We start from the raw sequence: 16,777 nt of genomic DNA, 5'->3' as shown, positions 1-16,777 counted from the left end.
GTATTCCAGACTACCTTTCCATCTGGCAAGTTAGCCCAGTACTCGTTACTTAAACCACCCACAAAGGCCTCGGCATCTTTGGCTGTACCCTCTACCGTAAGACAGGACACCTAGCTAGTCAAGTGCATGATAGAGGTCTTCCCACAGTGTTACAAAGCAGAACTTTATAATCTTTGAAGCTAGAACCCAACGGTATTCAGTTCCAAAAGAGCTCTGAAAACTTATCAACAGATTATGTCAAACAACCTCCTGGCTTGCTAACGTCATGGTCACTAATACCTAAAAGCAGGGACCAGGAGGAAGGCACTGTACTTTGTCAAAATACGTGAGTGATCAAACAAGGAGAAAGCATCAACCTTCCTGGCTCAGTTGGCTTGACTGCCCCCATCCAGCGGGCTGAGGCCCAGGGAGTGCGGCGGCACAACATGCACCTGCTATCCGCCAGTCCCTATGTGAGGCTCGGGGACCCATCCACAGCAAAAGCAGTCTTTGTCCCTCAGGGCTCTGAAATCACACCACCAAGCATTCTATAAACGCTTACTTACTGTGTGCCAAACTGCCAACAGACATCTCTGCCACCTCTCCCCAACCCAGGACCCACAGCACAAGTTCTAATGAATCCTCAGTCTCTCACTCCAAGCCCAGACTTGACTGACCTCCGTGCTCCTGCTCATCACAGCTCTTCAAGTAGCACTTAGCAGCCTGAGGTGACAATGTAAGATACAACCTACATACCATCCTGGTCTTGACACCAGGAGGCGCAAGTAAAACGAGGTACAGAAGCCCCAAACTGTAGGTGAACACAAAAAGAATAACTTAGAGAAAATAGCCTACGATGGGCAAAACATTCAGCCAAGTGGGGGTTTCACAGAAAGAAAGCAGGACAGAGGTGAATGGGAAAAGCACTCCAGGTTTGGAGCAGGACTTGAGAATCACAGAAGTAAAAATACAAGAGGTGTATTAGAGAACGGTGAGCTTGGCTGGTGTGGAGTTTCCTGAGAGAAACAACAGGCCACAGGAAGAAAGGATCTGAATGGCACCGCAGGAAAACACCACCAGGGCATGAAACTGTGCGGACCAGACCCTCCTGTCATCTTGAGGAAGTAGCTTCATCTCTCTGGGCTTCGGTTCCCTTGAGATAAGCAAGTGAGGGGGGTAGATCAAGGCAGAGATGGGGAATCCTGCCTCCCATATATACTCATGGAAAACATCTTCCTTCAATCCCACCACTCTCTTCACAAGCCACTCACAGACTCGGTCCCTTTGAACACAGGTGCCATAGCCAGACACACTCATCTCCGAAAAAGACCCCATGATTCTGAAACTGAAGCTAGGATGGAGCGGACTTCACCAGACGATGCTGAGGGGCTTCTGCTACACACCCATATGCCTGAAATTCTTCTCTATTTATCATTCATTAATGAAGCACTATAACCCATGGTCTCTCACCCATCTCCTTAAATTCCTCATTGGTCAGTTCCAGCCACGCAGCATCCATGTCGTTGAGGTCGTAACGACACACACTGTCGGCCAGCGTCCGGATATCAACATAGCCCAACTCTGGAGGCTCGGAGCCCGGCGACACAATGTATTTCTTGGGCCTGATGAACATGAGGGATTTCTCTTCAGACACGACCCTAGTTAACAAGAAAACAAAGCAGCCAGGTTACCCTTCCTGCCACAAGAAAGGAAGTCTTTCACAAGGCCCAAAATTTGCTTCCACTTACAACACCCTAATCCCCAGGTTATCACCGGATAAACAGGCTAACACTGAGACATCCTCAAAACAGCTTTTTCCAACTGGCTTCCTGGGATACTGCATGCCCTGCCTTGAGCTAGGACAGTGGCTGCCCCGACCTGCTGGCAACCCCGAAACACTGACCTCCTAAGCTTCAAGAGTTAGCAATTAAGTCACTTTCGACCAATCAGGCCTGCCCACCCTGCTGAAGGTCTAGCACCAGGTTCTTCAGAACATGGCGGCAGGACATGCACAGCAGGGCCCTGGGGAACCAAGGGACAAACCCACCACCTCTAATCTTAAAAATAAAATTAGGCCTTGCCCATTACTAAGCAAGCTAAGAATATGAGAGGCCTAGCCAAGTAGGGGACTCTCCCAACAAATGCTTAGGACCCCAGGAGAGGAACACAAACTCCCGCTTCTCCTTATACTACCACCCTCTCCCCACACCTGTTAAGACCTGGAGCACCTTTCACTACACCCCACTCAAAAGAAATGACAGCACACAAGACTGAATCCCTCCCAACTTGGAAGGAAGAGCCCTCTTCCTAAAAACATAGGCCCAGCACCACGGCCCCACATGTCCACACAGTTCCTCCCTCCATGCTGCCATGTCAGCAGACCATCAGCAGGTGGTCCAAAGAGTGTCAAAGTACTGTCATCAACCTCGTAATTACCAGAGTGATTTTACCTACAGGTAAAACAGGCAAACCAAAGGGAGTTATTTCTCCGACTCAACCAAGAGCAGGGCTTTAGCTAAAAACTCTATAAGCTGTGGTTAACATGTGCTGCTCTTGGTCTGGGCTCCCAAATAAAAAAATGACCTGGCGAGTAATTTTGGATGGGGACTGCCATCCAAACAGTGAAAACAGTGCTGTGCCCCAAACGTAGATTTGAAGGCAAACATGGTGTTTATCCTGCAGGGCCAACGACTCTGGCCTACGGAAGCATCAGATTGGTCGTTTAAGCTTGGGGTCACAGAGACCCCAAAACAACAATAATCAGCAATGGCAAGAGAGTCCATTTCACAAAGCCGGCAGCTAACCAACAGCACAGCAGAGAAACCAGGCGTTAGCTGAGCGCAGAGGCCCTGAATCTTCCCTCCCAATGAAGGGCCTCCACGGTCAGCCGAGCAGCACAGTGAAGGAAGGAGCAAACAGGCCCCAGCTCCATGCGGAGGCAGGTCATCAAGGCCCCGGACCCACAAGACCCTTAAATAAAATAAAATAAAATAAAATAATAAGAGAACTCATCAAACGTCCCTTCTCTGAAGCCCCCCTTCCACACAACCATAACCTGGCAGGTCTCCTCACACCTGCCCTCCTCCAGAGGTGGAACCCATCCCTGCAACAGCCACGAAGCCAGGCACTCCTCCAGCAGAACTGCTCCCCAGAGTGAACACAAATGGGGGTGGGGTGAGGGGGGAAAAAAAAAAGCAGCAGTTGTATAACCATCCCAATTTCCTCCCCTCAACCAGTCACCTCCCTGAAATGTCTTGGAATTTGCCCTCCTCTCGTAAGAGAGCAGCACCTTCCCAAGATGGCTGGAATATTAAGTATGGAGGCCCATGGCCCACAAAATCACTCCCTCTGGACCTAAAGCATGTTTCTACACATTTCTATGGCCACTTGAGGCCCCCTCTTAGTTCACTGCTCTTCTCAGGCACCTGGCTGTTGGCAGAAAGGCAATGGCAGGTGGAGAGACACGTCTACCTGGCCACAGGCTGAGGGATGGTCCCTGGGCTCACGGGCACCTGGACCCCTTTTTCCCACTCCTGTCTCCAGGGATCTGCCAACACATAGTACTCATCTGGGTTCAGCTGATAGGAGTCATGCAACTTCATAGCAGTGATCAGGTCTGTCCTAAACACCTGGAAAGGGAAAGAAAGGGTCACTGACATGTGATATTTGCATTCTGACTCAGAGTGCTGGCAGCTGCAGGGTAACCATGGAGCTGCCGTGTAACAAGGTCACTGTATCAGCAGAGACCAGGTCTGACCTATTACAGGAACCCCTTGGCCTGCTGCGCCCTTGGCCTCTCAGGCTGGGGGCGGCAAGGGCTCACACCAGCCTCTCACTTCCTCATCAACTCCACAAGCCTGCAGCATCTCTGACAGCAGTGAAGCAACCTTGTTGTCCTCCTCCCAAAAACTCTAGAAACTCTCAATTCAAAAGAGGGCTGCTGAGATTTCACTCAAGGGTGCTCTTTTGGTAAGATATAAAACTCCACTAACCATGCAACAACTTCAAGCCAAAACCCAGAACTACCAGGCCTCCTCTCCCATGCGCAGACCACCACCACCCAGCTCCTGCCTCCCAGAGCATCAGGGCCTGCGGCAAGGTACCCAGGCAGTCGGGTCCTGGCTGGCAGGTGCCACACATAAGTACATGTGGGGAAAATATGGGAAAGAAGCAATGACAGACCAGTGGGGTCAAGTCAGAAAAAGAGCTTGTAAAGAACGTGTTTACGCATGTTTACCTGGCATAACTTCTATAAGGGAAGCAGTATTTGAGAGGAAAGGAGGGGAGGGACGGAGAAAAAAAGAAAGCAAACAAGCTACTCTACCCCCTCTTGGCCCCACCTAAAACAGACCCCCCAAAACTCCAAAGCACCCCTGTACAGACAGAGCTCCTCAATCTCTCATCAGAGGTAGAGACGAGAGCAAAAGTGGCCCTCGCAGGGCTGCTCCTCCCAACTGGGAAAAGGGCAGAAGTGCAGCGCCGGCAGCCAGACAGGGCCTCGTCCTCAGTCCACCAGTGTCTCAGGGCTACATAAGGAAGCTCTGACCCTGGCATTAGCGCTGGCCCAAAGTTGTATTTGGCACAAAGCATGCCTGCATCTGTAAGCTACACTCTCTGTTTACACAAGTCACAATGCTGAACTCTCTCTTCTTGGGACAGGGAGTTCTTTCTTAAGCTGTGAAGCACAGTTCACATTATACGCCTGTTAATAGGTCCATATTTGTTTTTCCTGGTGGCTTTTCAGACTGGTGATTACTTTAATAAACTTCACCATAATAAAGTCTGAGGGCAGTGTATGAATAAAAAGTCCATTTCTCTGGCCTGCCATTTTTTCAACACAGACTTTTTCCCCCCTATGCCACTTCTCGTTTCTCAAGTCCCAGTAACAAGCAATAACCTGGCTGTGCACTGTCTGCAAAAGCACAAGCAAGGTCAGGCTCCCCTGCAGCACTGAGCCCCCCAAAGCAGGCGCCCAGCCCAGATGCACAGGACCCATATCACCCATGCCCTTCTCCCCACCCAAGAGAAAAGTACTTTAAAACAAAAATCACAAGTCTACATCTTTAGGAAGCAAATCAGTTAAAAAACACATTCCAACTAAGTCTTTTAAGTAAAAAACAAGGGAGTAAGCCAAAGGAGGAGGAAAATCAAACTGCGGCAACAATACGAGAAAAGACAACCCACCCTTCCTTTACTGAAAGACTCGGAGGACAGTCAAGAACTGAACAGATGCCCTACACAGATCCCCCAGTCTCTGGCAGAATTCGATGTTAGCGCTAACCTATGTGTAAAGTAGTCTGAACTAAGAGCTCAACTCAGAATTTAGGGGAAAAAAGGAAAATAAAAAACAAAACACGGGTCAGGGACAAGGCCGGTGCCATCCATGTCGCTCAGCCTCCTGCTGCCTGGTGCCCCTCAGACCCAGTACTAGCTCCCCCATCTGAACCCCCCACACTATTGTCCTGAAGTAACAGAAGTACAGCGTGAACGGGAGGACACTGGTTGTGGAGGCAGCACAGAGAATTAAGAAATAAAGATAGGCAAAGCCACTCAGATCCCACAGGAAAGGAGGGGAGCACTGCAGATTAAAAATGACAAAGACCTGGGAAAACAAAGGCAATAAAACAGCCACCTTCCCATGAAGGTTTGATCTAATGTTTAAGTGTCTCCTGGGATGGTTTTCTACTACGATTCCTCATGGAGAATGATATTCCACAACTAACAACGCCTAACCTCAATACAGCGACCCTCTCAGCACTCCCATTACAGACCCAGAAAAAGAAGGAGCTGGTGGAGCACAGGCCTCGGCTCTGCAGCTATGGGATGAGGCAGCCTCTGAAGCTATCTATTCAAGAGGCAACACAAAACCAGGGGCTGAACCTAAGGCCCTCCTCCCCACAGCCTGCCCACCTGAAAACTGTGATAAACTAAAATGCCCTTTCTTCGATCATTCAAATCCTCAGAGCCTGGCCAAGGTTGTCAAATAAAACCTATCTCAGGCCTGGTAGAGGACCCTAATCAACAAAGGCCTGCAGAGAAACGCACCTAAAAGCAATTTTAAATAAAGAGACAGATAATAGGTAGGGAGGTAGGTAACAAAACATGGGGGAGCAGGAAAATAGAAGATGAAAAACAAATCGAAAAAGAGGGAAAAAAAAGCCTTAAACATAATCTCGCCGAAACAAAACTCCCAGAATTACAATGGGTTGTTGCCAAATAAGCCACAAATTCATGGCCAAAACTAACTTGAGGCTGGCAGGGACTGGCAGCAGCCGAACCCGCTGATCTCCTGGCCAGAGGAAAAGTTGTTGGGAGCCAGCGAAGATGAAACAGAAAAGGAAAAAAAGAATATAATTAATAATAATAGCTAACATTTACTACTGAGCACTCTTTTAAGTGCTTAGTATGTATTAACGTCTGTGTATTAACCCCACTTAATCCTCACAAGAATCCTATGAGGCAAACACCCGTGTCACCCCCATTTTAGAAATTTGAAAACTGAGGCCAAAGTAGTTAGATAACTTCCCCACGATTGCAGAGACATCAATATCAATCCACCAGGTGTGTGCCAACCACATGTACTCATGCACACGGTAGGACATGCACAGTCACACCATCATTCAGGAAATACCTCTGAAGGTTTTCGATCTTCATGTCTGGAGCAGGAACCTCTCCTGTGCTGGGATCGGGAATTCTGGGACCAAGTAGTTGAGAGGCCTAAAGACAAATATCCAAAGAGGAACAATTAAAAGTACACAAATCACTGTGTGTTCATGGGGTTTTGGTTATTTTAAAGATTTTATTTATTTGAGAGAGAGCGAGTGAGAGCGAGCAAGTGAGCGAGCAGGCACCGGCAGGAGCAGAGAGAAGGGGTGGGGGCGGGAGAGTAGGGGTGGGGGCAGGAGAGAGTAGACTCCCTGCTAAGCCTTGCTCAGCCCCCGGCTTGATCCCAGGGTCCCAGGATCACAACCTGAGCTGAAGGCAGACCCTCAACCAACTGAGCCAGCCACCCCGGCACTCCCACAGGAGCTTTTTTAACCAAATTCAGCAAGGCTCACCTCAGCGCCTCCCCACAACATAAGCAGCAATGCTCCTCCACTCCCAGTACTTAAACCACACACTTTCCAGAGCAGGCCTAACCAGATCCCTCCAGTCCTCGCTGTGTAGCCCAGGTAACAGCACACAGGAGGGGGGCGTTTTAAGAGTATCACCCGTGCAGAGCCTTCATCTGTAAGCCTGCACTTCAAGAGGTTCCAAGTCTCTCACATTGGTAAATACAATGTGAAAAGCATTTGAGTTTTCAATAAACTTTCTAAATGCTAGATCATTATGTTAAATCATAATGCCACCCCACAAAACATTAAAAAACAGTTCTGACTCCACAAAACATAAGAACTTTGCACGGCCTGAAATGGGGAAGCTCAGACTGCACCAGACTAAGTGCTATGGCCAATTAACTTTTTAAAATTGCCTACTCACCTTGCCCAAAAAAATGCCAACGGGGTCTTTTCTGTGCCTTTCTTCCACAACTAACTAATGCCACTCCCTCACCAGGCCACAGAATCCGGAAGCCCTACCAGGGCACCCATATCTCCTAAATGCCACCATGTCTAAGCCCCTCTCAGGCCTAAGACCTCTTTTGCAGCATGAACTCTATCCTGCTTGAGATGCTCCCTCAGCCTGGGTGGGAATTCTCTTTCCTGGCATCGACTCAGTGCTAACTTCAGTCTTCTATGAATCCTGAACACATTAGCATTTCTCCTTCTTGCTCCAAGTATTCTCCCCATGGGGCTGTCATCCCTGCCCTTGGGTCTTCCCAATGTGCCCAGGAGACTGTCAAACTCGCATTCCCACTCTCACCTCCCTGCCAAGCTCCAGGTCCACGTTCACCTTCAGATAAGACATCAACTTCGGGGTTCTTTAGGTCAATCAACTCCACACGATAAAAACTGGACTCAACATTTTACCCAAACCTGTTATTCCTCTTCTATTTCTACTCTGATAAATACCACTACCATTTCTACTAGAATTCAGAAATCTAGGAGTCATCCTAGACTCTCCTCACTCAGGATACAGCCAACCATTGGCTGAGTTATATTCAGTGCAACTACCAATACCTGAGAATCCCCGCCTCTCTTCTCCCCACCTCCACCTCTGCCTCCTCTCACTTGTTTTATTGGTCAACTGCAGTGGCTTCCTGTCTGTGGGTACCTTACCACCACCAGAGAGCTGAAACAGCCCTCACAACTGCCCTTGGCAAGTGCTGAACTTCCTCATCACTCACCTCTAACCTGAATACATACTGTACTGTTTCCCAGAAATTAACAAACCTCCACAAAAGAAAAGCCCAAACCTAAAGGAACTGCCTTCTACCAATAAAATCATCTGCCACTCAAGTAGGAAGCTTTTATCTCTGTGGATTCCAGAGACGAGGGACACAGAATCAAAACACCTTAAGACCTTGGAGACATTAAGAAACAGATTCTACACATAAGCCTATTATCAGATTTGCAATGACGGAGACTAAAGGAGATTTCCAGGCTCCTCTGACACAGATGTGGGTAGTACCCTTGATCACCAGTTCTGAAGGCTCTTCCTGGGTCAACTGACTGCTGTTAGGTTAGCAGAATTACATTTCCTACAGGTGCCCCTTAAAGAATAATAAGTATGTCTCTTTAGACTCTAATCAGTAAGAATGTTTCACTCCCACATTGAAGGAAATATTCTGGGCACACAGGAGTGCAAACCCAACTTGCAAAAGCTCTATGTCCGGTCATCATCGGAAAAAGTAAAGACAGAAGCCAACTCAAGAACCTGGAGAGGCAGGCAGATGGTTCATGTCTTCAGACAGGTCTCTTTTCACCCTCTGGTCCTGCGGGCCCTCCTCTGGCCAGCCCACAGGCCAAGAGAACAGACAGAAGAGTGCAAACAACAACTCTAGAAGGGTGCCCAACTGTTTGTGGAGAGGAAAGAAGATACAGGACAAAAAGGCATGGCCCCTTTCCTTTGAATTACTAGGAAAAGGATTATAATTATAAGAAAACCAGAAATTTTAGAAGAATCATTCCACTGCTATACTTTAAAAATGAATATAGAGTGAGGGGAGGTGAGTCTTTACAGTCAAATACCTTCAGAGTTAAAGCAGAAAATAAATTTGCTCACTTTTTTAAAACGTTTTATTTAAGTGATCTCTATACCCAATGTGGGGCTCAAACTCAAGACTCCAAGATCAAAATTGCATGCTCTTCTTTTTATAAATATTTTATTCATTTATTTGAGATTGAGAGAGAGTGCACAAATGGGGGGGGGGAAGCTCCCCCCTGAGCAGGGAGCCTGACATGACTAGGGGCTCACTCCCAGGACCCTGAGCCAACTAGGAGCCCAAGAGTCATATGCTCTTCTCACTGAGCCAACCAGGTGCCCCCAAATTTGCTCATTCTTGGTTTTTGTGTCACTCTTGCCTCTTCTTGGGGATCTGTCAGAAGTCCCTCCCAGGTAGTTTATAAGATTTCCAGGAAGTGCACAGCTTTGCTGGCCAAGAACACAATCCAAGTAATGGCAATCACTTAGAAACTTTTCCTAGGACTGCTTTTATATTCTTGAAAATGTCTGGGCCACATTTGCTTTTATAACCAGGAATCCAAAGATGCTCCAAATTTGGTATCTGATAATAGTAATATCCAAGGGAAATGCTGGTCCACCCAGAAATAGTCTGTCCCTCTTCCTTCTAATTTAACTAATGCAAAAGGAAGGAGAGAAAAAGTAATCTATTAAACTCACTTTGCAGAAAGGGAAAGACTGAGGGGTGCCTGGGTGGCTCAGTGGGTTAAGCCTCTCCCTTCAGCTCAGGTCATAATCTCAGGGTCCTGGGATCGAGTCCCGCATCAGGCTCTCTGCTCAGCAGGGAGCCTGCTTCCTCCTCTCTCTGCCTGCCTCTCTGCCTACTTGTGATCTTTCTCTGTCAAATAAATAAATAAAATCTTTAAAAAAACATTTAAAAAAAAAAAAAAGAAAGGGAAAGACTGGCGAAAAGGCAAAATTTAAATTTTAACTGACAAAAGGGATGTTCCTTAGAGCCAAAAGCCAGTAATCACCCAAATATCCACAAATTGAATGAGCATACATACGGTGGTATCCATACAATTTACTACCCAAATTATGGTATACGCATACAATGGAGTACCACCCAGCAATAAGGAAAAAAAAAAATGAGCTAATGATACATACAGCATGATGCTGGAATCATTCTGTGATGAAAGACAAAGAATACATATTGCATTATTCCATTTACGCAAAACTCCGGAAGATAACAACTAAGCTATGTGACAAAGTAGATCAGAGGTTGATTAGGAAAAAGAGAGAAGGATTATCTTGAGTGTTATGATTTCATGGGTATAAATATTTCAAAATGTATCAAAAGTGCATACTTTAAATGCATGCAGAAAATAAGTGATGATTTTCCATCATCCATTAACAGTAAAGGAAAAGATAATGCTGTATTTTACTTCACACAGGTAATTTGCATAAAACCTAGATTTTGCTGCTGAACTAGGTGAGAATCTGCATAGAGAACTAGAGGATCCTTCCATGTCCAACAGTAGGTATTTGTTACTTGTAATCCCTTTTCTGGTTTACTTGCTTTTAAGCACTGTCAAGAGCCATGAGGTCCAAGACAGAGGTGACTATTTACAACATACAGTATCCCTAAGTTGGTATCGTGCACACAGCAGATTCTCAAAAAAAAATTTTAAGTGGAAAAAAATATAGTGTTGTTGAGAAGAGCCATGCTCAACAAGAATCACCACCACTGTAACTCAAAAACTGAAGGTGGCAGGCACCAAGAATATACCTGTTTTACTTACTAGAAGATAGGTTTTGCTTTGTTCTTAAAGACTGATCTATTTATTTATCTTAGAGAAAAACAACACAAGCGAGCAGGGCAGTGGAGGGTGGTTGGAGAGAGTCTCAAGCAGACTCCCCACTGAGTGAGGAGCCCAATTCAGAGATGGATATTAACCCTGAGATCATGACCTGAGCCAAGATCAAGAGAGACACTCAACCGATTGAGCCAACCAGGTGCCCCTAGAAGACAGGTTTAAAGGAAAAAAAAAAAAAAAAAAAAGATGTGTTTTTGAGTTCTGGGAAAACGAGGTCATGGAAAATAAAGCAAGAATGCATTTAAAGGGGCGCCTGGGTGGCTCAGTGGGTTAAGCCTCTGCCTTCCGCTCTGGTCATGGTCAGCCCCGCATCGGGCTCTCTGCTCGCAGGGAGCCTGCTTCCCCCTCTCCCTCTGCCTGCCTCTCTGCCCACTTGTGATCTCTAGCTCTCTGTCAAATAAATAAATAAAATCTAAAAAAAGAATGCATTTAAAAACAACTTGCTGGGGCCACTGCCTCCTGACAGGAATGCAACAACATCTACAGAAACATTCACAGAAAGCCTACAGGCCAAGAGACTCAGGTCTTGACAGTATTATACCAGTTCTTTCCACAGCAATGCTCTCTTCAAGTGGTCAAGAAGCTCTCAGAGTATTATTCAAGCAAAATAATTTGCAACCCCTTTTAATTAAAAAAAAAAAAAAAAAAGTTAAGTTACAGAAATCTTTTTTTTAAGTATGTCGGGTGAAAAAAAAAAAAAACCCCAGAACCAAGAGTATTTCAAATACCACAAGGACCAGGAGATAGTGATTCATGCTACAGCAAAACACTAGACACCTGTAAGTTCTTAAAAACCATGTGCTAAGATCACACTTTGTTGGTACTGCATTTTGTTTTTGTTTTCAGGATGTTAACATTTAATGGCAAACTAAACTAAGAATATAGCAAGTAAAATTCTATTTTCTCGTTGCTTTCAGGAGGAGTTGGGAACTCTAGAAATTTGGCAATGATGTCTAAAATTACTTCACTGTCTATACACAAAACAGGATTACTTAAAGTCCACTCTACTGACAAGTTTAAGTGACTTTAAAAATTCTGGACATGTACACCATTTAAGAACAATTCTCTGTTAAACACTGGAAAGAATGATTAGACAAAGCATCTTATTTTAATGTCCCCAAACTCCCACTGAAACAGAGCTCTGTGGGGTAACAATCAAAGTTATAAAAGGCTTACAGATCACAGCATCATGAGCATGGACCCCGTATGTGCACAGAGCACTCAACTGTTTTTTGGGTCCTACTAGGCAGGTATCTCGAACATTCTCCTTTGAAATTAAAAATAGCCATGCTTCTTGCCCTAGATCTAAAATAAGGAAAAACCTCAAGAGTAAATCTACTACCTACTGCACACACTCCACTGGTAACCCGTGTGTGATAAGCCAGGTTGTGGAGCCCACAAGAGGTTCAGAAATCAGAACGAATGGGGGTCTGGGTGCTGACACCACCACAAAATGCAAACTCTGAAAGAACCACACCACTCACCAAATACTGAATCTCCTAGGTCTCCAACACTGCTTTGCTTCTAGACACTACATCACATGCTGGTGTCTTCAGGAATGTTAAACCAACTTAACAAAGGAAGGCACTTAGGGACCAATGAGTCCCTAAGTCTGGCAGGGCAACTGGTGTCACAAAAGCACAGATCCAAGATACACCCCTATGCATTACTTCAAAGCTAGGGACAGCCCTGTGCAAATAAAGCAAGGCTGTGGAAACTCCCACCGGAAAGTAAGCAAATTTAATGTAGTTATTAACCATTTGCTTTAATTGCATGATAGAAGACAAGACTCTAATATAATTGCTGTTTCTTGCAGGGGCTGACCCTACACTTCCCCCATTCTCCTCCACCCCAGCACAGCTTAGCTCCGTACAAGAGCTTCATGCATATATCCAAAAAACTGGCTCTGGAATATTTCAACATAAATATATTTGTGCCCTCAACCAATGGACACACACGTGTTTCACTTACCCAGCGCTCCTGCCGACATCCAAGTCCAATGGCTACAGAAGACTAGCCCATGGACTAGATCACTTTGTGCTAACCGCTCCTATAGCCCAAGAAGATGCTGGCTCTGCCTCTCAAAGCCAAGCCACACGTTGGGTTTGAAAAGAGGCAAAGCCATCTCTGTGTGTCAGTGCACATTCTGCAATATTTGAACCGAAAATCCCCTACATTTCAAGATGCCTACACAATCCCTGAGTGTCACAAGATGCAACTGATGGGGGAAAAGAACAAATTAAAAGTACAGTCAAATATGAATGGAAGTGGAAGCATGCAAAAGAGAAACCACTGAAGACTTGCATGAAGGTAACCAAGCACAGCCAATCGAATTAAGAAAATGACAGCAAGTTATTGAAAGATGGAAGGGAACTCATTAAATGCAACAAGACATAAAGAGGTACAAAGCAGAAGTATGTTTCATCCACTAAAATTTTGTTCTCTCTTCATTGTTTAGCTGTAAGCTGGAGAAAAACAAAAGTCCTCACATAACTTTATGCTTACCACTCACCAACCTGAGTTACTAAATGCAAAATTAGTAGGTCTGAATTTTGCTCAGCACTTTTTCTGCACATTCATCATCACAGGTGATGGAGCAGAGCTCAGCTGCTAACTGGAGAAGACATGTTTCAGGGCTAGTACAGGTGTGGAAACTAGGTGACCAGAGGGTCCACAAGGTACCTGGTTTCCAAACCCCCAGCAACACTCTCCAGGCCTTCCCACAGGGAAGTCAACACAGTCCTGACAGTTATGAAATTCAACAGGAAAAGGAAGCCCTGCTTCACAACTTCAGGAAAAACTTTATAAAGTGTCAGCACACTTCTCTCATTGTTCATAATAAATAAATAAATAAATAAATAAATAATTTTTTTTTCCTTTCCCTCTGTGTCTGAGAGGCACATTTAAAAACAACCCAAAAAACCCAAAAACATCATTTACATTTGGCTCCCTTATTCCAGCCAAAAATCCCATATTTTGAAAAGAAAAAAAAAAGTGTGCCAAATGGACAGTATTCATTAAGTAATATTTAATTCTTGTCTTACTTTTACAGGAAAAAAAAAAAATAGAAGAATGGTGATCAGAGCTGTTAATTGGCCTGAGATAACAATCCATAATTCCTGCCAAAAGAAAGGATACTCAATGCTTTAATTAGCCTCTGCAGCTTTACTGAAGATAAAAATGCAATCTCCTTCAGGTTTTGGAAATACTGACAATAGCTGGTGGATCCCATTCCCACATTTGCCAAAACTCCTAAGGACAGAGGATCCTGGGCTGGGAAGCAGGAAATGAAGGGTGTGTTTCCTGGGGCCACACCCTGGCACAATATGTAACTTCAACCTAGCGAGGGCCACCCAGTCCCAGGAGCCCAGCTATTAACAGGCACAGCCTGCGAACACCCCAATGCTATTTCGTCTAACTGTAGGGCCAGCCCTCCACAGGGCACCTGGAGAAACGCTTCAACAACTCCAACTGCAGCTGGATGAGGGCTTGCACTGGCACAGAAAATGCCCATCCATCCCCAACTGTAAATACCACACTGGTATTCCCCTGGATCAGGCCAGAAAACAAAGGACTCCAGCCCAGAGGCCAGCAGGGCCCCGCCGTGGCTGCGGCTGGTGTTGTGGCCCCACGCTGATGTCTGCAGCTGCCTCTCCTCCACTTGGACAAGTTCTGCATTGGGCTGGGAACTGCTGCCAAAATTCTGTCAGGGCTGCAGGCTGGAGAGGCTGGGGCGCAGCCACTGCACACACCCAACCCTTCTTGCAATCAGAACTTACCAAGTGCCCAGATTTCCCTGAGGGCGGGCCTGGTTCTAGGGACCGCACGGCAAGGGCAGAGAGCACCCCAATCAGACCACCATGGGCTTACACAAAAAGATGGGCTCTAACACAAATATGCCGACTGGTACCAGAGGCCTCTGCTGTGAAACAACTGCCCTCAGAGATACCATGGAATATCGATATGTACGTATTCTTATAAGCTTTGGCATTCCAAGGGTTCTTAATGAGACCTGTTGGTTTACTATATCGTCTACCGTAATTACCAAATCATTAAGCCTGGACCGACAGTCCAGTACTAGAGCATCAACATACACTTTATACTGAACCAACTACATGACAAAAGGATGGCCCACCTATCTTCTAGTAGCGCTGTCGTGATCTCCTCATCTAGCCTGAGCAGGACAGAACCCAGCTTTGTGGTCTACCTAGTTTAACCCTCCAGCCCTCTATAATATTAATGCTCTGACTCTACCTTCTTCAGGGAGGCCAGCACAGACAGGAATGTATTTTTTTTTTTAAAGATTTATTTATTTGACAGACAGAGATCAGAAGTAGGCAGAGAGGCAGGCAGAGAGGGAGGAAGGGAAGCAGGCTCCCTGCCCAGCAGAGAGCCCGATGCGGGGCTCGATCCCAGGACCCTGGAATCATGACCTGAGCCAATGGCAGAGGCTTTAACCCACTGAGCCACCCAGGCACCCCGACAGGAATGTACTAAGAGGAAGTAGAAAATGGCTGTCAAACCATTAAGGTGACTTTTGATGGACACATTTTGGTGAACTCGGGCACTCTTTTCCTCCTTCCGTTCTAACAAGAGTTCTAGGTGGAAAACCCTATTTAGATGAAACACCTGGTCTTCTAGGGCTGCAGAGAATTCTTATGTTGGAGGCTAAGCCCCAGTACCTCAAAATGTGACTGCATTTGGATAAAAGCCTTTAAAGGGGTGATTAAGCTAAAATGAGGTCATTAGGGTTGACCCTGATCCTATCTCACTGATATCCTTAAGAGGACATTTAGACGCAGAGATGCCAAGGATGCACATGCTCAGAAGATCGTGTCAGGGCACAATAAGAAGGCAAGCCAAGGAGAGAGGCCTCAGAAGACACCAGACTTGCTGACATCTTGATCTGAGACTTCCAGAACCGTGAGAAAATAATTACCTGTTGCTTAAGCCACCCAGTCTGCGGCCGTTTGCTCTGGCAGCTCAAACAGACCCATACAAGGGCCTCTGGGGCTATCAGGAGCCTCTGTGCAGCTGAGGAAGAGTAGATTGGGCCATGGTCCAGAACTGCACTGTTCAACATGGTTGTCACTAGCCACATGCAACTTCTTTTAATGTACATTTTAACTAGTTAAAACTAAACAACATCTTAAAACCCAGAGTTCCTCAATTACAGCAGATAAGAACATTTCCATCCTATTGGGCAGCTCTAGACCAGAGAGGGGAAGGCTGTTAAGTCCAAGAGAATGCTCCAGGAGAACCTTCTCTTCCCTTTAAGATTTTAGTAATCTCTATACCGAATGTGGGGCTCAAACTCACAACCCCGAGAGCAGAAGTCGCAGGCCTTACCGACTGAGCCAGCCAGGTGCCTCCAGGAGAACCTCCTCTAACCCAGTTCTCTCAGGGAAGAGATGAAGCAGCAACAAGAGCAAACACAGTGAGCATAAACCTGCTGCTCAATGCCAAAAAATATATTAAAACAGGACTCCAAGCCTTGTATCCAGCATTATTAGTATGTGAAAGTAATTCATGAAACCTTCTTCTGATTAATTCTGAACCTAAAAAGCAAGACATTTTTAAAATTGCTGTAGGACAAAATTGTGTATTCAAGCAAACAGCAAGCATTTATTGAGTACTTATGACTCCTGAGGACACTTTGATAGGCACCACAGGGGGTAGAAGAGAAATATCAGCATGTTTTTGCCTCAAGGAGTAAAAAGCCTAAGTAAACATCAGAGCAAAAAACAGGTAGTGAGGGCTGTGTACAGACAAGCGCTAAGAAGTTCAGAAGGCTCTCCCAAGGGCTCTCCCAAGAGGTTTTAGCTGCCTGTGCCTGGACACCGACCCTCAACACCTCTCCC

At 45.9% G+C, this 16,777-nt stretch overlaps 1 protein-coding gene across 2 annotated transcripts in view; it reads right to left on the bottom strand.

The window, feature by feature from the left end:
- The window catches only part of JADE1 (jade family PHD finger 1), a 59,118-nt gene that overhangs the window by 22,941 nt on the left and 19,400 nt on the right, over positions 1–16,777 (bottom strand). For both annotated transcript variants that reach the window (XM_080796115.1, XM_080796116.1), the window contains exons 3-5: positions 6,611–6,696; positions 3,451–3,608; positions 1,450–1,637 (exon numbers count right to left, since the gene is read on the bottom strand). In XM_080796115.1, the coding sequence (XP_080652241.1) occupies positions 1,450–1,637; positions 3,451–3,608; positions 6,611–6,696 (432 nt within the window). The remainder of the gene's footprint in view (positions 1–1,449; positions 1,638–3,450; positions 3,609–6,610; positions 6,697–16,777) is intronic.

This window comes from Martes martes (genome assembly GCF_963455335.1).
Source record: "Martes martes genome assembly, chromosome: 2".
Lineage (NCBI taxonomy): Eukaryota > Metazoa > Chordata > Mammalia > Carnivora > Mustelidae > Martes > Martes martes.
Note: the sequence above shows the minus strand (reverse complement) of the source record. Positions and strands in the feature narration are given on the sequence as shown.